General features: G+C 42.0%; 1 protein-coding gene across 2 annotated transcripts; it reads right to left on the reverse strand.

The window, feature by feature from the left end:
• Positions 1–1,723: 1,723 nt before the first annotated feature.
• LOC127586905 (breast cancer metastasis-suppressor 1 homolog) lies at positions 1,724–20,344 on the reverse strand. Of its 2 annotated transcripts, none has more exons than XM_052044933.1 (12): positions 19,078–20,344; positions 15,260–15,414; positions 14,244–14,334; positions 13,624–13,760; positions 11,392–11,471; positions 10,699–10,795; positions 9,843–9,935; positions 6,473–6,537; positions 5,280–5,319; positions 5,100–5,165; positions 3,235–3,361; positions 1,724–1,871 (listed from the first exon to the last, which is right to left on the reverse strand). In XM_052044933.1, exons 2-12 carry the CDS (start codon positions 15,408–15,410, stop codon positions 1,754–1,756), a joined length of 1,065 nt encoding a protein of 354 aa, XP_051900893.1. In that variant the 5' UTR covers positions 15,411–15,414; positions 19,078–20,344; the 3' UTR covers positions 1,724–1,753. The 2 variants fall into 2 exon arrangements, with proteins under 2 accessions (XP_051900893.1, XP_051900894.1); XM_052044934.1 differs by having other exon boundaries at positions 13,633–13,760; positions 19,078–20,333.
• Between the last annotated feature and the right edge of the window lie 972 nt (positions 20,345–21,316).

The raw sequence follows: 21,316 nt of genomic DNA on the forward strand, positions 1-21,316 counted from the left end.
ACCTACTCCCAATGGAGCACCAGTGTCACCTATGGAGCCATTCTGTGGTTTACAGTCAAGAGCCAAACTTCCAGCAAGATGGTGGGGAGAGCATTATGTGGATGGCAGTGACTGCTGGTCAAGGAGCTCTGCATATATACACAAATGAACACGGATGGGACATTTAAAGAATGAGGATTACAGGGCCATTTACTGAGGACAAAAGGGGACAAGTTCAAAGAACCTATTATGTAGAGAATAAAAGCCAAAGGAGATAGCATGGAGCCATGAGATGGTAATCAGTGATCTATCTCCAAAATATTAGCATTCACAGCTCTGAAGGAGCACTCCCTCTATGCATTGATTTTGTTAAATACCTCTATCTATCTACTGCATTGAAGAACCTCTAATAAGCTTTCATACATTTAAAAAAAACTTGCCCACCTTCTCCCACCAATTATCTTTTCCTAATGTTTAGTTCAACAGGCAGCCCTCCAATTGCCTGCCTCCTTCCTTCATGGCTGACGTGAGCCTTGAGAATGTTATTTGGTTACAGACAGCATTACAGTTATGCCAAAATGATACTGCAAACACTTGGCAGCTAAACACCTACATATCCTTTGACGAAGCAGCCTCTTCAAAGCATAGACCATGCTCTCCAATGTGTGCATAATTCCAATGGGCCACTCTCCTTCCATTTTAGGTGACAATGGTTGAAAGTCACTTTAAATTTAGAGTGTGAGCATATCGTGGTAGTGCTGTAGTTGCAGGCTGCTGTGGATATGCCCTGCAGCTACCTGACTGACATATCTGCATCACTCACTCTCCACAGTGCTGAAGGCCACTCTGCTGTGGAGTCTGCCATCCCCATTCTCTGTCCTCCTCTCCTGAGGTGCTGGGGTACAGTCAGTCTCAGATTTCCCCAACCAAACTGGTGCGGAGTGTTCATCCAACTCTGCAAGGCTATTTGACAGTGGGCAAGAATAGTCACCCTGGTGGATCTTCCCCTCCCCAATACTGTGCTGTTGGGAATGTGCTGGGATTCTACATGGGAATATATGAAAGAGAATGAGGCACAAGAGGCAACCAATCAAAATAAGAATCAAGAACAGCCTAAATGTCAAATATTTATTTTAATAGATGTCTTTTTTTTAAAGTTTTGATAGATTTGCAATAAACTTTTTATCCACGCGATCTCTATGGTTTTAGTGCTCAGGACTCCAGTATAGGGTCAGTCCATTTTTAAAAAAGTGCTGTACAATTAATTGAAGGCTGTATCCACAGACAAGCTCTACCATGTAACTGGAACCCATAAAGCACCGGCTGGATACAGGCTCCCGCTGGGTCTTCTATTCTGTGGCTAACATCGCACACAGATTCGAGTCTTAGTGCAGGGTAGTCACCAAAAGAAAAACAAAGGGAAAAGTGCTAGAGTAGTCTCTTGGCATTGCCATTCATGAATCTTGCTAGTAATCTGGAGAGGAGGCACTGGGGGAATTCTGTTAATCCGGCCTCCCCAAAGCCGGGTGTTTTCCCAAAGGGATTTTTTAAACTCTGGCTGTCAGAGTGAGGATGTCATTTGCACGTAGTCCTCTAACAGTGACATTGGATCACCAGTTTCTGTGCTCATTATAGCAAGTTTCCACCAATCTTCCACATAAAACCCTGGGTAGAAGGTTGCTTATCAAAAAGTACTTTTCATATACAGCAATTGATATTTTTTTTGCAATTAATAGAGCCTCCCCTTAGGGCTCCGATAGGTTAGTGTCAAAGTTCATGCCTTGTGGATGGAGTATTTCCCTTTCTGAAGCTGGCTGACGTACAACTTGGTTTTGCTGCCATCTGAACGGCGGAGCCAGACCTCTCCCGTGCTGACAGCCGTGATCATTGCACTGGAGGAGAAGAGAAAGAATTGTGTCTGTCAGAAAGATGCTGATTGAGCTGATCCAGGTCTGTCTAACACGCCGACAGCTTGCTGTGCAAGTCCCAATTGGGTGGTTCCACCGCCCGATCTCAGTGGTGCAGAAGGAGGTCTGTCCAATCCCTGACCAATCTTGAAATGTTCCAACAGGTTTGGGCCACACTCACCAGGAAACATTGGGTTCAAGTGCCCAGTCCTAGTGGACCACAGCTCCATGAGCAGCAGTAGCTGCCACCCTCCAGAATCACTGTGCACAGTATCAGCAGGGGGTGCAACAATGGACGACATCAAAATCAACCACTTAGGACCCTCACTCAACATTCAGAAGCTGGACAGTGATCAGGAACAGGAAGACTGGCTAGTTTTTGTCTAGCCCAGAGATACTATTCCCAATTACCATACTCCTATTGCCTCAGCAAGGAGGAGATAGAAGAGCAAACAGAAACACAAGGTACCTGATTCACTCTACACTGCCTACATCCATGGCACTGTGCCAAGCTGTGCTGTAGGTGGTGCACATGGCGATGTATCCAAAGGGTAACCAGACTAACACTGTGCAGCTCCGAGTTTTAATAATACATACCCTTAATGTAAAGACCACTACTAGAAAGATGAGGGGCATCTAAAAACAAAGATTTACAAGGTAGATGGAGTTGAGGGAGAGGAGTTCCACAGAGTGACTGAGAAAGGCTAATGATGCACTGAAAAGGGGAATACTGAGTGTAGAGCTTTGTGTGATTGGGACGGTTGTTATGATGGGCTAACAGGAGCTTGTCCACAAACCGATTGGACCACAACATATACCCAGAGACTCAGGAATTGCTGGTGAGGGATTTTCACCAAGAAGGCAGAACATGAATACTGTAAGAAAGAAATGGGTCTCACAAGTTTAGACTTAGGTGCAGAAATGAGATTGTGATAAAGACCTCCTATGATAGTTGAGCAAGGGCTAATCTCTCCAGTGGAACAGCTGGGAGCTTCAATACCCAGTATGGAGTATTGAGTTAGTCAATTTCTTACTGGGTAAAAATATATCAATGCACTCAGTAAATCCTAAATTAGCAAGGGGGTGCAATCAGCCAAGATTCCTGTACTGAATGCAATCCAGGTGAATCCTGGAGAAACACATGAAATGCTGCCTGAGTGAGTATATTAGTCAGGCAAGTACAGGGTCATTCTCAGCTCCCTCCCATGCTGATGGTGTGCAGCCTCACACTAGCAGATTTGGGCAAGATAACAGGAAACATTCCTCAAACCCATGTATTTACAGTGTGGGTGGGAAGGGTGAGAGAGGGAAATACATCATCACTAATTCAGAGCGTAAGAATGCTTACTGTGAGGGCGTTTCATCCTTCATCTCCAGTACAATGCTCTGCCCTTTGGTGTACCAGTCTCCCTCGTAGAACAGTCTGCCATCTTCGCACTTGGCCATGTATAAATGCTTCTCCTGTTTAGGCAGCACTGTTTGGGGCAGGGTTTGGTGAAGAAAAATCAGACCTGTTACAAACTCTTCATTTTTTACTTTGCAATCTTAGATTGCTTTTCACTTTTGTAAAATCCAGTTTCACTACCACGCAAAATTAGCAACCATTACAACCAAGCATTGTCTAGAGGATAGCTCCCTCCTGTCATAAGTCAGAGTTCTGTCTGTTTAAGGCCTACTCTGGGAATCTGGAGCAGCACTGAGGAAATATGGCTCTGTTGAAGGTAACATCCTTCAGCTGAATACTAAAGACCCCACAACACCACCACAAAAGGGTGCAGAAGTGTCTTCCCAGGTCCCTGAGCCTAACAATTTTCCCTTAACCACCACTACCACTGCCAAAATAATGATTACAAGGCTTGTGTTTGTGTGGTTTTGCCCTTCGCCAACATTTTAAAGGTACTTGAATGTGAAGTTCTTTAGAACGCTTCTGAGATGTGATGGATGGCTTCCTTAACACAGATTGAAGTGATGTTCGAAATTCCCAGAGCCTAGGCTGAGCTTAACAGATTTTTACATTTACCAAGACATACAATGGGCAGTGGCAGTGGTGAATGAGCGAATCCTCTGATTGCACGTGGATGTCAGCTGGAGACTGTGTCACATTTGACTCCAATGCCTACTTTATCTTTCACTTATATTCCACCACCCACTGCTTGTGCCCCCACACAGAGGAGTGTCACTGAGCTGGGGCAGGGAGTGTGTCGAAGGGCATATCTGCCCGGTTGGCACGGTAGTCAATTAGGAAATCAATATGCCCTTTATTGAGCACAATGTCAGTCTCAAACACTGAGACGGGTGAAGTGGGAAATGGAATCTAGTCAGTCTTTTTTCACTGTGTGCCTTGTTGATAATAATGACAATAACTGCAGGCTATACAGTGATATTGATTAATTGGATAAAATGGGCAGAATAAGTGGCAAATGGAACTTAATCCTGATAAGTACGAGGTGATGCACTCTGGGAGCACTAATAAAGTTAGTATGTACACAAATGAATGGTAGGGTCCTTGGAAGTACTGAAGAACAGAGGGACTTTGGTGTATAAGTCCAAGGATTCCTGAAGTAGACAGCACAGGTAAATAAGGTGGTTAAGGCAGCATATGAAATACTTGCCTTCATTAGCCATGGCATAGAATTTAAGAGCAGGGAGGTTATGGTACAGCTCTATAAAACATTGGTTAGACTACAGCTGGAGTACTGTGTACAGTTCTGGTTGCCACACAAGAAGGATGTGATTGTACTGGAGAAAGTGCAGAGAATATTTACCAGGATGTTGCAAAGTGTTTCAACTATGAGAAAGACTGTATAGGCTGGGATTTGGTTTGCTTGAGGCAGTGGAGACTGAGCGGGGGTGGGGGGGGGGGAAATAGATAGGGTAGACAACAGGAAACTCTTAACCACAGTGGAGGTGTCTAAAACTAGAGGACATGGGTTTAGGTTAAGGGGTAAGAGATGATCAGAGTGGATCAGAGAATGAATTTTTTTTACCCACATGGTATTAAAATCTGCCTGTGTGAGTGATGAAGATAGGTATATTTAAGTATCTAGCACTTGAATTGCCAAGGCATTGAAGGCTATAGATCAAGTGTTAGTAAATGGGATTCGTACAGATGGGCCCTAGATGCATACACTAGGCTGAAGTGCTCGCTTCTGAGCTGTACAACTCTACGGGAAAGAAAAATTCTTTATTAGATATGGTGTGGGAACAACTTACCTGAGTCACTTAAGAGCTGTGCCGAAACTTTGGCCTTCTTACCGTGGGTTGCTTCAGAACCTGCACCTAGGAAGTAAACATATGGAGGCTAAATTATCCTGAATTACTACCCTGATACTGAATGGTCTCTAATGGTCAATTTCAGGCATTGACCGAGGCCCACTGACACCCTTCACTCACCATCTGATTTTCTTTTTTGCTGACTGATGACTGCTTTCGCCTGCAAGGCAAAGAGGAGACTTACCACGTACCCAAGACTTTATTTCATTCATCAGCACTGACAGACATACATAAAACACCCTTATCAGTTTCTCAGCGGCTTACAGCCACGACTGGGGTCCAACCCAGGTCAAACAATCCACCAACTTGAGAAACCATAACCTGCCTTCTGCACTGTACCAATAACTCTAACCCCCACTCTATCTTCCCGATTTGTCTGCCTGGGAGTAAGGGAAAGCAAAATGATGCCACGGAGATCCAGTTTTCCCACAACTCACCAGGCCAGAAAAGGCCTCCTATTAAGACCAAAATGCTTTAAAAAAAACGCAATGCAATTCTTGCTACATTAAGACAGTCAGCAGTCAACTAGTAACTGCTAGTTCCTGGTCACCAGCTCTACCACTCTGGCTTCATACATCATCCTATAGAAAGTAACTTTCAGGCAAGTCCAGATTAGATACTGGAGTACTGCACTGAAGTTGTGGCAGAAGTCAAAAATCCCTAGGCTCCTCACATCATGTATGGTGATAGCTGAGAATTTGTGTGGAAATACTGCAAGAAGGCAAGTTGCAGCAATCAAGGCTCAGCAGCACCACCACCACCAGTGCCCGGTAAATGCAAGTTCACCCATACCCCATGAATCAGTTAAGTCTTCGTCTTTGCCAAAGTGTCTGTGACCTCTTTAAAGAAAACAAGGAAGGAAACTGACCCTGCTGACAATGCTTGCAAGATAAAAAAAAAACAGAAAATGCTGAAATACTAATGTCAGGCAAATGTGGGGAACAGAGTTTTTGCTTCAGGTTGTTGATATTTCTTCAAAAGAAACAGAGCGAGCGCTGAGAATGGGAGAACATAAGGAACTAGAGAGGCCTAGGAATATTAGGACTGTAAGGGATTGACAGAGCACAGGATGTTGGAGTGACAACTTAGTGAGGGCTTGGGACTATAGAGAACACGGATTACCAAAACCACAAAGGGAGCAAACAAATCAAGTGGGAATAAGTGGAACAATGTGATAGAATAAGTGAACATAAGAGAAAAGGAAAATGCTTGTGAGAATGTGAAGCACATGTAGGGAGCAGGAAACAAATGTTGATGGGGAGCAAGTGGGGAGGCTGTTATTTAAAGGTGAAGTGGTTAGTAGCAGATTTTACCTTTTTGATAGCAGCCCAGTCCTCCAAAATATCAATATCTCGTAACATGTATACAATATAAGGACATGCACCAATGTTAAGGAATGAAGTCCAGAGACTGTTATGCCTTTATGTCTAGGAATCCTTTCCTTCTACCATACCCTGAAAAAGAGACATGACCAGGAAAAGAGAGCAAGTAACACCCCAAAGAATGCCAGTGAGGATGCAATTATACCCAACCTCACATCTCAGAATTAATTACATTCATACTTGTACTTGTTTTGCAGAAAAATAGGGCACCCAATTTGTACAAACGAAGATGCCACTAACAACATCAGATTGCATGATGTTAACCTAGTTTTGGAAAGTGAAAGATAGTGGAGGTCAAGTAGTATGGCAAGGTACTCAAAAGACTGGTGAGTAGACTGTCCTTTGATACTGGAGCAGAGGAAATGTGAAACTAATAGTAACATGCAGGGGAAGGAGTTGAGGGTATCAGATGCAATATACATCCAATCCCACAACCCAGGCTAAACTGTAGGGAACTAGGATAGCATTGAATAGCCAGCAAACAAAAGGAATTGTAGAAGAGCAAGAGATGATTAGTCTGTCAGCTTTACCTGTCCCTCTGCTGGGAGATCTTTACTCTGAGGTACACCATCATTTAATTTTTAAAATAAATTGGAAGTTTTTGCCTGCAGGACACTAATTACTGCTACTATCAGAGAGGTCCAACACACAGCGTAGAAATTATTATTCATATCCCATCTTTCAACACCTCTGACTTCCCAAAGTGCTTCACAGCCAATGAAGTGCTTGTGAAGTGTAGCCATTGTTGCAATGTGGGGAAAATGTTCCAGCCAGTTTCCATATAGCAGGCTCCCACAGCGATACAGTAATGACTACACACTGTTTGAGTTATACAAACTCAGGGAAAAGCATTAACGAGGACAGCACTGGGGAGCTCCATTGTTCTTCTTCCAGTAGGGGCTGTAAGGAATTTTTATAACTACCCTAGAGGGCAGGCAGAGTTCAGTATTTCATCAGGAAGGTGGCACATTACACCCTCTCTCCTAATGTGCTGCAAGGATTGGCCTTGATGATGTGCTCAAACACTGCAGGAGAGGAGGATTGAATCTTCCACCTCACTCAACTGACATGTAAAGTCTAAGACATACTTAATTATCAATTTTTCAATCACATGAACTGACACAATCTCTGGTTCAAAAACATGGGCACTGCTGCTCCCAACCTAACCAAGTTTGATTTGTTCTCAAATTGTCTAAATATGTAAAGATGGTCTGAGGACCCTTCACTTCTTCCTTGTACAGACTCAACCACTCCTCCCCTCCACCACACTCATTCATTCTTTAAATGAACAACAACTCCACTCGCTTTCTCCAAGTCAAAGCTGTAGCTATAAAATTTCACATGGGCCCAAGCTATGCCCGTCCCTTTTTGGAATACACTGAGCTCTTGTTTCTGTCCTATTGTGGCCCTTTCCCTCAACTCTTTATCCATTACATTAATGTTCCCTGCATTAGTACAGAACTCAAAAACGTTAGCACCTTTCCGCCAACTTTCGCCCTGCTCTCACTTTCACATGGTCTATATCTGATTGCTCCCCTCCTTAAAATTTCTCTCTTTATCTGTCAGGGGATAGGTTGGCTCCCAATATCCATTATAAGTCTGCAGACTCCCACAGCTCTCAACTATAACCCCCCTACCCTGCTTCCTGCAAAAACCCCACTTCATTCTCCCAGTTTCTCTATCTCTGTCATTTCTGCTCTTGATGAAGGGACTTTCCACACCAGTGCCTTTGAGATGTCTTCCTTTTTCCTTAACCATACCTTCCTCTCTGCTAGTAACTGGCAGGGCTTCAAACTGTGTCTCCTCGATTTCCTGTACTTCTGCCCTCACCCCTTCTCCTCCCGGCCAGAACATGGGGTTTCCCTTGACCTAACTTCCTACCCCAGCAGCCTCCACATTGAATGGATTATGCTCCGTAATTTCTGCTCCTCCAACAGGATTCGACCACAAACATCTTCCTTCCCTTTTTCAACATTCTGAAGGTTCCCTCTGTGACTCCCTGCTTCACTCTTCCATCTCCACCAACCACTCAGTATTTTCCCATGCAACCGAGGGCAATGCAGCACCTGTCTCTTACCCCTTTCCTTTCCAAGGATCCAAACGTTACTTCTAGATGAAGCAGAAATTCATTTGCATTTCTTCCACTTGATATATTGCATTCAGTATTCACAATGTGGTCTCCTCTATAGTGGAGAAACTAAACACCTTTGCAGAACACCTCCGCTTAATCCACAGGGTTATTCTGAGTTTCCAGTCACCCGTCACTCTGACCCATCTTCCGCCTCCTACGCTACTCCAAAAATGCCCAATGGGAGTTCAAGGAACAGAACCTCATCTTTCCAACTGGACACGCTGGAGCCCTTGGGACTCAATAACAAATTCAACAATTTCAGGTAACCAAGCCTCTTTTTTTTTGCTGGATATTTCACTTCCAATTTGTTCCTTTGTTTCTACCATCCAGTATATAATGGTTACTAAGACAACTTTGATCTGAACCCTATTCTCTTTTAAAACACTTGTTTTTTTTCCCCCTCAGTCTTCTAGTTCTGATGATGGGTCATTGGCCCAAAACTCTGACTCTGTTTTGCAATCCACAGATGCTGCCTCACCCACTGAGTGATTCATTTCCTGTTTTTGTTTTGGATTTCTAGTATCTGCAAAGTTTTACTCCAGTTACTGACTGGGTCTTGCTTCCATCCTCCACACAATTCCAATCAAGTACTAAATTGGAACTCACTCTGAAACTTGGTAAAAATCACAAAAGCTATAGGCTCAGTTGGTAGGAAGTGCTGAATTAAATGCCTTTGCCATGGGGATGGAGGAGAAATGACATAGACTTTAGAGAGACAATGGGGAGAGATTAACAGGGAGCTGGATAGTACAGGGAAGAAATAATTTAGGAGAAATTTTCTAGCTTTGGGATACTAGGGCTGTGAAACTGCAAGGGTGTTGTAGAGGCTTATAATATGCAATTGTACATAAATGCATGCATTACATACTGTACATAGCACTTACAAAAAAATACAGATTTGTCCCAGCTGCTCCCTGCCATGTTTCTGCTTCACAAGATCTCACTCCCACCCCGCTTCATCTCATCAGCCTACCTTTCTATTCCGATCTCTCTTTAAACACATTTAGCTTACTCCTTGTGGCACCAAATTCCATATGGTGTGCAGATTATTGGGGGATAATATGATAATCCAGAGCCACACAGCCAGCTATGGAACTTCACAAATTGACTGTTATGTGACCTGGAGTTGTACTCAAAAACCACTGAAATACAAATGGTGTGAAAGGATATCAGACACAGTCGCTGCCTTCTTCTTCTTTTCTGGTTTCAACGTGTCACTCTTCTTCTTGTTCCGTTTCCCCCGAACCTCCTCATTCCACCATTCTATTAAAAATGGAAATCAGTGAGGTGAATACAATTACCTGAACCTGCTCTGTGTACATCAGATAAGTGCTGGCAAAGGAAGCGCTTTGGCCATTTTTTGTGTCACAGAAAACTATAACCCCACCTCACCCACTGCCCCCAAAAAATGACTAAATGTCCCATGAATAGCTTGGACTTCATCCCTCCACTCCCATAATATTCCTGGCATTATTGCATCAAGATGCTGGTCTGTACCTGCCTCTTTGGCTAGAGTTATGCTTTAACTGGAAACAGTGATTCAGGATTAGCCACTGGAGCTACAAATCTAGCTTCAATTCACTTCTTCCAATCTTTTTCTGGTCTTTCCCAGAATTCCATACCCAAGGATCAGCTCTCCTCTGCTCTGGGGCATGGCTTTTATGCCTCAGTGCCCAGACCAGAGCAGAGAGGTGTACAAGATGTACAGTAACTTCCATTCTCCTGTTCTCAGCAACGTTGGAACTGGTACCAGCTTTGGTGCTCTGCTGGGTGAGAAAATGATCACACTAGTTGTAATCTGACCAGGCATGTTCAGATTTTGAAGGAGCACAGGAGGATCTGAGTTCCAATGAACACCAATCCCTCCATTGCATTACTTTTCCAGCACCCACTGAAGAGTGATCACATGGTCAAAATAGCAGAGTGTGTTAACGGTTATGGACCTCCTACCCAGTCACTGCCAACATCCTTAACTTAGGAGAGAAAAGATGCATAGAATAGGAAGCAACTGTGTTTGAACACTGACCAGAGGTGATGTCTATACTTTGCTTGTCCTCCTCCAGTCGCTGAATTCTTTCCAACAGCTCATTCTGCATATTATCAAACAACAGCAGCTTCTCACTCTGAATCCACCGTGGAAATAGAGAGAGAAATTAGTCCTTTATAAAGTAATTCAGACAGACAGCAGCTTTAAATACAGCCTCAATTACTGGCAGAATAACAGTTGATTATATGGTGTGTGTGCGCGTGTGTAGGGGACCACCCAGATACCATCAGAAGGCAAGTGATAGGTACTCACTTCTAGAGTAAGAGGGACAGTTGAACCTATTCTGGACCTGATCTTCATAATCTTGTTCTTTGTACATAAGCTGCCAGCCCCAAGTCCTTTTTGTGCAGTATTGTTTCATTTCTCCAAAGCATTTTTTGATATTGTATTACATTGATGGTGCAGAGGGAAAGCAATCTAATGATGTATAGGTGGCAGCCAGCAATTGTGAAACTTCCCTGAACACAGTAGGTGGAGCAAAGTGCGTTTGTTGTTGGAAGAAGAGGAAAAAAGGCAAAGTAAAATAAAAACTGAAATGTGCAATTGTCAGATGAGTTTGGGATTTCAATTTAGCTTGATCGATAAATCTTTCTCATCAATACCCTAAATGAAACAACAATAATAAAATAGAAGAGCTTGTGGGACTTCATCCCACACACTCTATTGCCTTACCTCCAGATGTTGCCGAGCTCCTTGCAGTTCACACTCGTACCTATTTCTGATTACCTCCGAACACAGATCTTTATATACACCTATCAGATGCAAAATTAGCACAAGGTTAATCTCTCCAAAAGGTGGCATGCTCAGCCCTCACAATCACCCCAACCAACTACATAACTCACCATCCAGCTCTGTCAATGTGTAGGGCAGTACATCTTGCACTGCCCTTCTGTCAATTGCAGAAATCCACCTGCAAATAGGCATGATGCTCCTTGTGCAGTTTTCCATTTCCCCTTTTGCCATGAATATGCCCAAGTCTTGTTAGGGTTTACAGAAATCAGTCCCTCATATCAGGTAATGTATCATTCCCTACGGTTCCAAACTTGGAGATAAAGCTGGGAGAATTACAACACGAGTGGACTAGAAACAAAGTGTAAACTAAGAATATGTAACCAGTGGAGAGGACAAAGGTGGGGTGGAGAGGGGTGGAGCCAGAGAACAAAAACAAATAAATTACTGAGTTAAGTGCCTGTATATCCAGTATTTAGTCTTTTTTTGTGGCAGGACAGAATGAGGCAGGCAGTGCAAGAATCCTCCGGAAGGTGTAAAAGTAGTCAGATATGGTATATTTTATAAGCAACCGAGTACAGTGGTGGAATGGTGACTGAGGTGCAAATTTGAAAAGTAATTACTCAGGAGATACAAGAGCTATGGATTAGTGACAATATGCAACTTTAATTACCCGCATATTGAATGGGCTGGTGAATGTGTTGTGAGTGAAGGAATCTTGAAGGGTGTTCAGGAATTTTTTTCTTGATCAATATGCTTCCTGTTCAATAAGAAAGGAAATATTGCTGGATGGAGTTCTAGGGAATGAAATGGATTAAGCAAAGAATGTCACATTCAGGAAAAGTCCTGGGGATATCATATGGTTTAGTTATGGAGAAAGACAGAGAACATACCAGATTACGAATGGAGGGGGCTAAGTTCAGGCAACTGACAAGGGGTCTGGCCCAGGCAAACTGAAGTTAAAATCTAAAAGACAAAAATGTAATGCAACAATGGATGGTCTTTACAGGGGGAATCGTTCATGCACTGACTAGGTATAATGGTTAAAAGATGAGATGGATCCTAGCTTGCAGATGTGAGGCTTGAAATTACATTTTTGGTTGGCCACAATTTTCCATTTCTCCAAAGAAACAGGACTGGTGCCAAAGGGCAAGGGATTATAAATACCCTTGTTCAAAAAAAAGGAAGAATGATAAATGTGGCAATTACAGGCCAGTCACTTTAACAACTGTGGAAGGGAAGCTTTCATAAATAATAATTTATGGAAAACAAACTGTAAGTAAGCATGGACTAGAAAAGGAAAGCAGGCAGAAATGTTATAAATGACAAACCACGCCTGAATGTTTAATTTGAATTTTTTGACGGGTATCAAGGAGGGTGTTGAGGACCGGGCACTTGGTGTTGAGTATTTGATGAAGCACCACAAAGCAGACTTATTAGCAACACAAAATAACTATGGATAACAAGTAGCATCTGAGAAAAAAAATTGGTTTAGGATTAGGGAACAGAATTTGGAATGTTCTTTGGACTAAAGGGAGGTACACAATGGTGTTTCTCAAGACCAGCACTATTTGCAATATACATTAATAGAGACTTGGAGACTTGGGGTGTGTGTACAAGGGATAAATTTTAAAAATATGCAGGTGACACAAAACTTGGAAGTAAGTGTCCAATAAGAAAGACGATAAAAGATTTCAAGTGGATGTGGACAAGCTAATGGAATGGGCAGATACATGGCAGATAAAATTCTACATTAAAAGATGCAAGGTGATTCAGTTAGGTAGGCAGAAAAACCGTACACATTAAATATTACAGTTTTAAAGTAGGTGTAAGAACATAGATACATAAGAATGATTGTGCATAAACTTTGAAGATGGCAGTACTGGTGAAGCATATACTATCCTGGGCTTTACAAACACAGCATAGAGTAGAGGAGCTAAGAAGTTAACTAAACTACTCTGCCCCAGCTACGGGAATATTGCGAAAGAGTAGAGGATGGCCATCACATAGTTCCATGTAGTGTATTCCTGAAAATCCCTTCCAATGATGTCATCAGCTTAACATTAAAAAAAGGCATCAACTGGACTTGTACCTAAAATTACCCTCACATCCCACTGACACACAGTACGCTACTGACACCCCCATATTGTGGGTGTGAGGTTAACTCAATGATACCTCCATTACCTGCTACCTCAGTTCTGATTTTCATGTTCTTCTGCAGGACAGCCAGGGGCTCCAAGTACTCAGTTGCTTTCCCTGCGATCACCTCGTCCAGTTTGGCTTCCACCTGGCTCAGTCTCTCTTTGTACAGTCTGTAAAAGAGAAGCTGTCGATTTTACCCTCTGTTCTCAATTTACTTGCTCAGAGCAAATCCTCCGCCAACCTTTACCGAACAACCTGTTAAGCTGCAGAAAGCATTTCTTTGCTGGTTTTTTCGCCCTCCTTTCCTAAAGATGCTGACTCTCGTCGGGAAGTGAATTCCGCCCTCCAGTGCCTGGGCCAAGCAGCCATTCTTCGTGCATGTGCGTAGTTAGTTAGTGCTGGCTGGCTATTCAACTGTGGGCAGCATCACAGCCCATTCTGACTTTGTCCTTACCCAATCTAAAGGAAATTCCACTTTTGAAACACGATCCAGTGACTCCTGTATGTGTGCCAACCCTAGCCTCACACATCAAGAATGGTCCCACGGGCAATGATCTAGAGAGCGTCGAAGAGTCTGTGCTCAGCAGGAAGCAACGCCTTCAGGAGAGGAGAAAACCAGAAGACATTTATTCAAAAGAAACTAATCAGCGTACTGTTCTTTCAGATCCGTGAACTGCTTCTCCAGGTCTGACATCTCATCCAAGCATTCAGTGCGACGTCGCTCACAGTCCTCATCGTCCATCTCTAGAAAATGGAACATAGCCAACATTAGACTGATCAGAATAAAGCAACCAGTTAGCTGCCTTACTATCTTGGTGAAATTACTTACAGTTTACAGCACAGAAATAGGTTACTTTGCCTAACAGAGGTACACAAGCCTCTGCCCACTTTACTTTACCTGATCCTATCTCCTCATCCTTCTCCCTCTAATGTACACAACCACCTTTTCAATGCCTCAACATCTTTAATAGAAATAATAAGTGAAGTGCAATTGCTGCTACATACATAGCCATTCTGTACCACTAACTTTCAGAGACAGCTGTGAGATAAGTGTCCAGTTACCTTTTTCTTGTTGATTGGTTGTTGGGGGGGGGGAAGGGGGGGGTGGGGGTGCGGGGGTGCAAGGAGAAAGGGGGATAAACAGGACTGTTCGTCTCAGAACACTGGGACAAAGGCCTTACTCTTCTTCCAAGAGCCCCATGGAATCCATGGCAAATAGGTTTTGAATCAATATCTTTCCATATCATCCACATTATGTTCAAGCCCTGAAATGAACATCAAACAGATATGCACAAGAGGGCATGTAATGACTGAGAACAGGCACATAATTTCATCAGCTGTTGATCAACCCAATTAGGGTGCACTTCAGATCCTCTGCTTCAGTTTGCAATGGGTAAAACTCTTCCTGTACTACCCTCCCAATTCCAAAATTGCTCATAATGGCCTCATTATTATGTCTTTAAAAATTTCAATCTCTGAGATATAAATATAACAGAAGAAAAACACCAAGGATGAATGGAAAATGGAAAGTACTTTTTCAAGCAATAATTGTTTAGTTTGTTCATACCTCACTGTTCTCTATAGTTTTAATTCCATGTCTTGGTAGCACACACACACGCACACACACAACCACTCAGGCTCGCACACAGGTACATCCGCACTCGCTGACCTGAGCTGTCCTCGCCCTCCTCCTCAGATGCGGAGGTACTGGCACTGTCTTCATCCGAGCTTTCCTCATTCTCTGGGGAATCCTGCTCCATTTCCTCATCAGCCTTCTCCTCGTCCTTTTCTTTGTCTCTCTGCGGCTGCTGCCCAGGCATTGTCCTTCAAAATAATGTAAAATCAGAACATGTGTGTCAACACATTAGATGAATAAACACACACACATATCACTGAAGTAACCAGCACACTAATTCAACATCACACATCAAAGAGACTGTCTTCATTAGTACTAGATTCCAATGTTATACTATAACAGATCTGTATCTACTTGCATTGTACCCCACATAAAGTGATTTGTATCACCAGGACATTATCCCAGTGTTGTGACAGACTTGTACACACTAACAAGAAACGATCAGTACTTATCCAACTGTTCAGCAGTGAAAGGCATCTACCCATCATTGTATATGCCACTATTATAACAACAGACCTGCACCAAGCAGGGTTAAGGCCCAGTGTTATGCAGCGACAGGCCTGTACCCATCTGACAGTTTTCTATCCACCAGTACAATACATCAGTGTTATTTGGTGACAAACATGATAGACATGTACCCAGCAGTACTGTATGTTACTGTAAGTGAAAGACAAGTAGCCAGGAGTACAATATCAGTGGGTATGGGCATATATTACTGTATATACCCGTTATATACAGCAACAGCCATATGTCCATAAATCTTGAAAAGCAACCCACAATACCAAAATGCAGTGCTGAGTCATCTGGTTTTTGGTTTTGGTTTATTATTGTCACTTGTACCAAGGTACAATGAAAAACTTGTCTTGCAAAGCTGATATAGAAATAAGCATCAATGAATGACCAATGTTTCCTCAGCTACTTTGATTGTTGGAGAGAAAAGTGAAATAAACTCAGCAATGGAGAGCAACTGTAGAACTCCAGGCAGTTTGAGATTGGCTAAACTCCAATTATGAGGATGTGTGTTAGGATTTGCAATTAGCTGCACTCATTCATTAAGTTACCTTCTTCTTTAATTGATAGTTATATGTAGTAGATCCACCCCCATAGCTTACTGGCTACACTCAGCACCGAGGGTCGCGAAATTGCAACTGACAATATCCCCTCAATTATTTACTACCAGTCCCTTAAAAAGTATAGAAGTATATCCTATATAATCATTGACTGGTATAAATATTGCAAGTACTCCACCATGCCTGTATGTGTTCCATTACTGCTTATACAGTAGTGCAACTTGTCACTAAACTGCAATGACAAAGGTACCATTATAACTGCAGGTTAATGTATTCACTTTAGTCATAAATTTGTCAATAAGATTAGCCTGTTAATATACAATGCAGACAAAACATATAATATATTAATACTTGATAGCATTGTGCTACATAAGAGAGATCACTGTTCTCATCAAATTGAGGCATACAGACAAGGAACCTAGGAATTTGCCTGGATTACAGGAATTTCCATGGCTCATCGTGTCATTGAACGAACTATGAAAATAAGAAAAAATACCTGCGTATCTAGCAGCTTTGGAAGTTATTTCTGGGATGTTACATATCATCTATGAAGAAGACTGTTTAATTCATCACATTTAATTAATTATTAATTCCCTAGACTCACTTCCAATAGAACCAACACTCACTTTGTTTTGCTAAACTTAAAAAGAAATCTATGGAAACACTTAATACCTGCTTTTGTATTCCTAGCTAGCTTTCTCTCGGCAGGCACAGTAATGTAGCAGTTAGTGTAATGCTATTACAGAGCCAGCGACCCGGGTTCAATTCCGGCCTCCTTAAGGAGTTTGTACGTTCTCCCGGTGTCTGCGTGGGTTTCCTCCAGGTGCTCCAGTTTCCTCCCACATTCCAAAGATGTATGGGTTAGGAAGTTGTGGCCATGCTACATTGGCGCCGGAAGCGCCGCAACACTTGCACGCTGGCCCCAGAACACTCTACGCAAAAGATGCATTTCACTGTACATGAGACTAATAAATTTATCTTATCTTACCCACACCCAGCACTATACTACCAGTATTATACAGCAAGTGATCTGCATCCTAATGATCTGTTAGGGTATAAAATTAAAACCCAGCCCAAAGCTATTTCAACCACGGCTAACCTAAATGTGACCCAACCTGAGAACATAACTTTTGCCATACCCAACCTGGCCATCACCATAAATCACCTAGATAATTCTGCTCTAAGTACACAGCATGGACTGACCAGTACTGCAGACAGGAAAAAAGACACTCACTAAGTTAGTGCATTTCATCCAGAAGTGCTGTACTGGCCCAGCCCAGCCTGACCAAGAGATCTTATCTTCCTCATGCCCAACTGGCACACATGTCGAGTAGCCAGGCTCTACTAGACTCAGCTGTGTTGAACCTATGTTATATATAGATCTTTACCCATCAGTACTTCAATGACACACATGCACACGAGTCCTGTACCTCAGTATTATACAACGTGCCATCCATTACTTAACAGTGTTATACTGTACAGTATGGCTAAGTGTATCAAGTAATACTTTATCCAGCTTATACAGTGATGGCCTTGTATCAATGAGGCCCAATGCAAGCTTGAGGAAAAAAACCTTGCCTTCCTACCGTGCACATTACACCTTTCCAGACTCAATATCCAATTTTCCAACTTTAGGTAACTTGCTCTTTCAGAAAGAGCAAGTTACTGACTATTAACAACACAATACGCAAAGAAGCATAATATACTTCTAACTGCTACTCAAACTACTCCCCATTAACCCATTTGGTCTCACCCTATCAGAGATATTATTCTCCCATCCTTCCCCCACCTCTCTGCTACTGAAAACTAACTTGTTTTTTTCTTTTTCCCAGTTGTGACAAAGGGCCCTGGGCCTAAAGCATTAACTGTTTCAGGATGCTGCGTGACCTGCTGAGTGTTTCCAGCAGATTTCGTCTTTACTTCAGGTTTCCAGTATCTGCATTTTTTTGATTTTCATCCATCAAACTGTACCAGTGTCATGCAGTAGAACATAGAACAGTACAGCACAGGAACAGGCCCTTCAGCCCATGACGTGTGTGTGTGTGTATATATATATATATATATATATATATATACACACACACACAAACTCTTTTAAGATTAAAATATTTCAAATAAAGTGAAATATTTTAGGCTTCTTAAAAATTTAGAATTAAAATGCAAAGTGATAAATATACTCTAAACATAGTTCTATTGAAGTAATTTACTATAGTTTTAAAAAATCAAAAGCACTAAAATGTGAATCAAACTACGTTAAAAATTATCTTAAACTTTAAGAAAAACGGGTAATCAACATTCAAATCTTAAAACAACTTGAGTTAATGTCTACAGATCAAAAATTTTAGATTATTGTTTTAAATGTAAACAAATCAGAAGGCTGGAATGATTTTAAGAAGGAAATGGAAATTTAAAAATAGACAACCCTAATAATTTTATATCAATGAGTGTAATTAAATACTTTAGTTAACTTTGAATAAGTTTTATTACATAATTTTAATTTAAAATGTTTGAACATTTTAGTTGAATTTTAACTAATTTTAAGTTAATAACTTTAAACTTGTAGTTTTGAATTGACTTAATAAGTTTTAACTTTTTATGAATATAAAACAAAAGAACCAGCTGGAGAAAGTGAAACAAACTTGAAGCGAAGCAAAAGACTAGCGAGTGATCGCGCCGAAACTCGAGGCAGAAACGATGCATCATTAATCGTTTAAAATGCACAGTTTTGAGAGAAACGAGTTTAATCAAAACATTTTTAAAAGTGAAAGGGAGAAGACTCACCGCTCCGAGGCCACTGCTGAAAGGGTCCAGTTTCCAAGCGGTGTGCAAAGGGCAATGCGAGGAAAATATTATTTTGGTGGAAGAGTGTTTATTTAAAAATATATAGTGAGTGTGTTTATTTTTGTTTAAGATTTAAATCCAGTTGTTTTGGGAGCCGGGCAGGGTGGTCTGCGCCTTTAAGAGTAACGGTCATTGGGCTCTGGAAGGTTCCAGGAGGCGCCGGCCTCGCTCGCGCTGCCCCGTCGCCAGCTGCGGCCGGTGGGACGGTCGTGCGTGTCAAATCGCCATCGATTTTCTGTTTTAATCGCCTTTATAATTTTTATTTTTTATTAATAATTGAATGCTTATTGCTTTATTCTTTCTGAGAGTGAGGGGAATGCAGCGGCGGTTGTCCGGAGCTTCAGGAACTTTTTAACAACAGGAAGGAACTCGCGCTAAAAGCAGGCGGGGAGAGGAGGGCGCGGAGATGGTGACTGACAGGCTGCTCCGACCAATCGGAGAGCCGCTCCAGTCAACGAAACTCGGCTGTCCGAAGGCGGTGCGCGATGAGGAGTGTCGATAGGTCAAGATGGGATTTAGATGTGCCACTCTGAGGTGGTGCTGCCCCCTGCAGTATTGGAGGATTGGGATGACTAGATGCGCAGAAGTTTTCTGGAATTGCAGCGTGGAGTGATGCATTGCTTTTGGTGAGGAAAAAAGTTGGCAGAAAATTCAGTAATCTAGGAGATACAGATTTAACATGTGATAATAACTTTTTATATAGCAACTCGTTAAGATTTCTCCACAGTTTAAAAAATACTTTGCAGAAAAACTCACTGGGTCTAACATTTATTACAATCCATTTGGACTATAAGACTAAGAATGTTTTGCTGCACTGTGGAGGTACAACTGGAGTGTGGAACTTTGATCTCCTTAAGGAAGGGTAAACCTTATTAGAAGTTGATGCATTGTGGATTCACTGCGTTGAAGCCAGGGATGAGAGATTTGACTCCAGAGGAGTGAGTTGGGAGGGGGATGACAAGAATTGGTCTATGTACTAAAGCTTAAAAGAATAGAATTAGATCACCTTCTGTCTCCTCATTGAAAATTAGGTTAAGAAGAGGCTGTTCCCTCACACAGGAGAGTCTAGAATTAGGTTGCACAGTCTCAGAATAAGAGTTGGACATTTAGATCTGACAAGTTTATTCCTTTAGAATTCTTCTAATACCTGTAGATGTTAAGTCATTGAGTACATTTAAAGTTGATGGGTAGGTTTTTGGATGTGAGGAAATGAGAGAATGTAGGGATCTGGTAGGAATTGGTTTAAGGGAGTTTACCAATTTATTTATAATGTTTTTGTGCAGTTCATCATCCATCTTTTGATGTGTTTCTTGTAAAGTGCTTTGGGTCTTTTACTTGTGCTGTATAAATGCCTGGTGTTGCTGGCTGAAAGGCTGATGATTCAATACGTTAAAATGCAAAGATTAAATGTCTACATAGGCAAGCTTTCAAGGCAGCCAGTCTCAGGTGTGATCATTCAATCCTGTTTCAGATATTCCAATGTACTGTGTACTCCAACTCTCTGCTGTACCTCAAATATTCATGAGACTATAAGCTTGCATTGGTGCCGAGAATGCAAGTAGATTGCAATGTTTCCCCAGGCGAGCAACCTTTGCACATTACAGTAGACGTAGCCTAACAGTTCACGAGTTATGGTACTGTCAACATTCAATAACCACAGCTGACAAAATACTTTCTGATATTGCTGTGCAACGACAATTGCACAAACCTCCAGCAATTATCATAGAATGGCTACAGCACAGAAGGAAGCCATTCTCCCCATTATCTCTGTACTGGCACTCATCAGACTAGCTCTTTAGCTCCATCCCCAGCCTTTTGTTCATAGTCTTGCAATTTTTTTCTATTATAGATTTCAGAATCAGATTTATTATCACTGACTGAAATGACTTGAAATTTGTTGTTTTGTGGCAGAGGTACAGTGTAAAGACATAAAATTACTATAAATTACAAACACAAATGAATAGTGCAAAAAGAAGGAATAATGAGATTGGATTCATGGACCATTCAGAAATCTGATGGCTGAAGGGAAGAAGCTGTTTCTGAATCGAGTGTGGGTCATGGCTAACACAAGGGGATATTGGAGGAAGATATAAGGGGGATGTTGGGTAAGTTTTTTTTACACACTGCCAGCAGAGGTGGTGGGGGCAGATACATTAGGAATATTTAAGAGACTCTTAGA

The sequence above is a fragment of the Pristis pectinata genome, chromosome 38, assembly GCF_009764475.1.
Source record: "Pristis pectinata isolate sPriPec2 chromosome 38, sPriPec2.1.pri, whole genome shotgun sequence".
Taxonomy (NCBI): domain Eukaryota; kingdom Metazoa; phylum Chordata; class Chondrichthyes; order Rhinopristiformes; family Pristidae; genus Pristis; species Pristis pectinata.